This window comes from Lolium perenne, chromosome 6 (assembly GCF_019359855.2).
Source record: "Lolium perenne isolate Kyuss_39 chromosome 6, Kyuss_2.0, whole genome shotgun sequence".
NCBI classification, from domain to species: domain Eukaryota; kingdom Viridiplantae; phylum Streptophyta; class Magnoliopsida; order Poales; family Poaceae; genus Lolium; species Lolium perenne.
Window position 1 is genome coordinate 190,423,641 of NC_067249.2, and position 3,346 is coordinate 190,426,986.

The window sequence follows — 3,346 nt, forward strand, 5'->3', positions numbered from 1 at the left end:
TCCACACGTGGCCACACCGCAACGGCACAAGAAGTATCCAAGCTTTTTGCCTAATGAATATTGAATAACTTGATCTCATAATATATTCAGGTAGATCCGGCAGCATTGCAGTTCCCAACACCGGCAGCAACGAGGTAGCGAGCAAGCGAACAAATTAAGCGAAACGGGCGCTGCATGCAGTTTCTTGTTGCCCCTAGCTGCGTCGGTACGGCCAAATCGTACGTGCTGGCCATTTTTCCGCTTCTCCATCTACAAGAAGAAGAGAAAGGCAAGACTAGTTCCTGGAAACCTAGCCGTGGTTTCACGCGCCCCAGGGTTCGGCTCCCTTTATAAGAAGAAAGACTCCTACTCTTGTATCCTTCTTCAGTTCAGTGTCGTGGCCTACTACCCTCATACCCTAGTACCAGAATTAAGCAAAGACTCGTTAAGACTGGAACCCACAATCTGTAGCTGAGATGCCGTCGTCCGCGTCTTCTTCGTTCTTCCACATTGTGCCGCTCGACCGCGGCGCGACAGGCAGCCACGCCATGGACGCCTGCTACCTCTGCGGGAAGCCTCTCTCCACAAATTTTGACATCTTCATGTACAGGTTAGCACCGGTTTTCTCCTGCAACTAGACTCTCGGATCACCCATTTATATTCGGTGATATCCTGAATACTGATCCGTTTTCCACTGCGAAACACAATAGAGGTGACACGCCCTTCTGCAGCGAGGAGTGCAGGAGTGTGCAGATGGACATGGACGAGGCGCGTCAGAGGATTAAGACCAACATTCTGAAGGAGCGTGCTGCGAGAAACGAGCAGCGCCGGGGGCCGCCTGCTTCCGAGCCCAACGTCAACTGCGCGGCAAATGTGCCCGTTGCAAGCTAAGCGGTAGAGGAAGGAAGCATCCGCCCCACGTCAGCAATAACGGGGGAATAAAAAGGGAAGCATCCAGGATGGAGAAGCCCCTTTTCCTTGGAGATCATCATCCGATTGAGATGAACCGATAGATTATCTGCGAACTCCGAGCTTACCTTGTATATGGGAGCTAAGAATTGCAAAGTAGAGCTACGTGCACGTGTATAAGGCGCGATGGCGGTCCGTATTACTGTATGGCTAAAGAAACCCGGCCAACTATCCAGGCTGGTATTGCTTGTGTGACCACAGACATCCGGTGAACCGGCTAAAAACCTGTCTTAAAAGGGTTCAATTGGAGTGTTATATACTCCTTTGAGGCTTTATTTCATACTCATGCTTTTTTTCCTTTCAGGCTTTTGATCTTCGCTAGTTCAAATCATATTCATTGTTCCTACCTTGATGAGTTTCCCACTATATCTTTTGTATGGTTAATCCTTGGTCCACTTTGTTCACTCCATTCTATGCATATTTCATTATTCAACCTTTCCAAATAGTGGTTTTCTCTCTGGCTCAGAATCAATCAGGGTCGGCTCTAGCCCAAGGCAAGAAGTGCGACGGCCCGGGGCCCAACCAAAACTGGGGCCCATTTTTTCGGGCACAGTGTATATAGGAAAATGTAGAAGAAAAAAATTAGGCCCATCTAGCATGCACGCAGCCTAAATTGGGCCCATTTAAAGAGTTCCCCTTGGGGCCCTCCAAATCCTAGAGCTGGCCCTGGAATCAATCCAGAACCCCGAGCAGTATTTTGGATGAGTCTTCTCCGTAGAAACATCTCGGCCTATACACAATACCGTACCGAACACAATATGTAGTCTAACACCCTTCCTCAATCTCAACTAATCTATTTTTGAGATTGCACTTACAATTATGAAACAAAGGTAATGGTAGTGGTTTAGTGAAGATGCCAGTTAATTAATCCTTGGAGGAGATGAATCGTATCTGAAGCAACTTATGTGCAACCTTTTCTCGAACAAGGTGATAATCCACTTTGTTCTATGCATATTTCATTCACGGTGGCTTGTTTATGAGCATTCCATGCAACCAAATTACCACCATAGAGCATGGCATAACCTAAGTGGATCGACGATCATCAGTTGTGGTGACCCGGCATACCACTGCATGGTGTAGTATGCAAGTCTGATATAACACCAATGAAACACAGTTCCACGGGTATTATATCGTTCAGAGTGGTACAACAGAAACATATGCGGGTCCAAGGCATGTCTATAGAATTACAACATCGACTCTGTTACATAAGATCATCACAGTCTCCTACTTTACAATGAGGTAAAACTGCAAATAAACTCCAGAAGAACGACTCGTAGTCTAGTCTAATCACAAACTCTATTTGTAGAGTATTTCACTAACTACGGAGGCTAAGAATAGACTCTAGGCTAAATAGGAGCAAGGTTTAGGAAGCTAGTTCCCTTCTATGGCTAAACTAGGTTTTCTCCTTGTTGGATGTGGTATCTGACTCCTCTGACAGGGTCCTGTCTAGTGAAGTAGTTGTTGACTCCTCGGCCTTCGAGTTGCACTGTAGATCCTCCTTCGATGCCTCCATACCTAAGCAGGGGATTTAAGAGTGGGATGAGTACGAGCGTACTCAACAAGTTCATTATAGGAACGAGGTGTATAATGCACTAGCTACGACATTAGACCAGAAAGTCTAATACCAATGCAGGTTTTCATAACCATTTCTTCAAAAGGTTGCTTTTATTCAGAAGAACTATGTCCGTCAGCCTTCACCGGTTTACTAGAACTTCATGGAGCTCCTTTCCGGCCGCGTTCGCAGTTCCATATCCCGGAACAGGGAGTGACAGGTCACGGTTCTTTACACTCTGCAGAGGTGTGTTGCTTTACCCATAAGAGATCTTAACCTTGGTGCCAACCGGGCATATTCCCCGTCCACACTTCCTATGGTGTGAGGCCCGGTATAAGGTCTAGCCAATCATGTTCTTCCGCTACCTTGAACACCCACCCTTTGTTGCATGCCCCGACCCTGGGTCCTCGCCGGTCCCATTATTCCCATAGATTTCAGGGTGGACCCCGACCACGACGACAGTGCTGGGCTCTACCATACACTCCTACGCCGGTAGCTGCAACCCATCATAGACCGCAATACCGTGGGGACTTAGGACTCCCCAGCCTCACCGCTTGCTCCTTCGGGCGACAAGTGTACTACGGACTATGCCGTGGGGACTTAGGACTCCCCAGCCTCACCGCTTGCCCCCTTGGATTACAAGTGTACTACGGTAAAGCGCATCCGTTGATGAATGAGAGGTGGAAACACTTTTGACTACTCCGTCCCACTCCGGATCTTATGGTTAACACGGGTATTACGGCACAAGAATCACTGGCGACATTTGTTGCTTAATCCTAGATGGATATAAACCCTTGCAATGGAACCTCCACCATATCAACACAATCCATGGTTCCATTGCCAACC

The 3,346-nt window shown here is 47.6% G+C and overlaps 1 protein-coding gene across 1 annotated transcript; it reads left to right on the forward strand.

Moving 5' to 3' along the window:
* Nucleotides 1-317: 317 nt before the first annotated feature.
* LOC127309400 (FCS-Like Zinc finger 2) lies at nucleotides 318-1,294 on the forward strand. Its single transcript, XM_051340268.2, has 2 exons — nucleotides 318-589; nucleotides 690-1,294. Exons 1-2 carry the CDS (start codon nucleotides 456-458, stop codon nucleotides 868-870), a joined length of 315 nt encoding a protein of 104 aa, XP_051196228.1. The 5' UTR covers nucleotides 318-455; the 3' UTR covers nucleotides 871-1,294.
* Nucleotides 1,295-3,346: the final 2,052 nt, after the last annotated feature.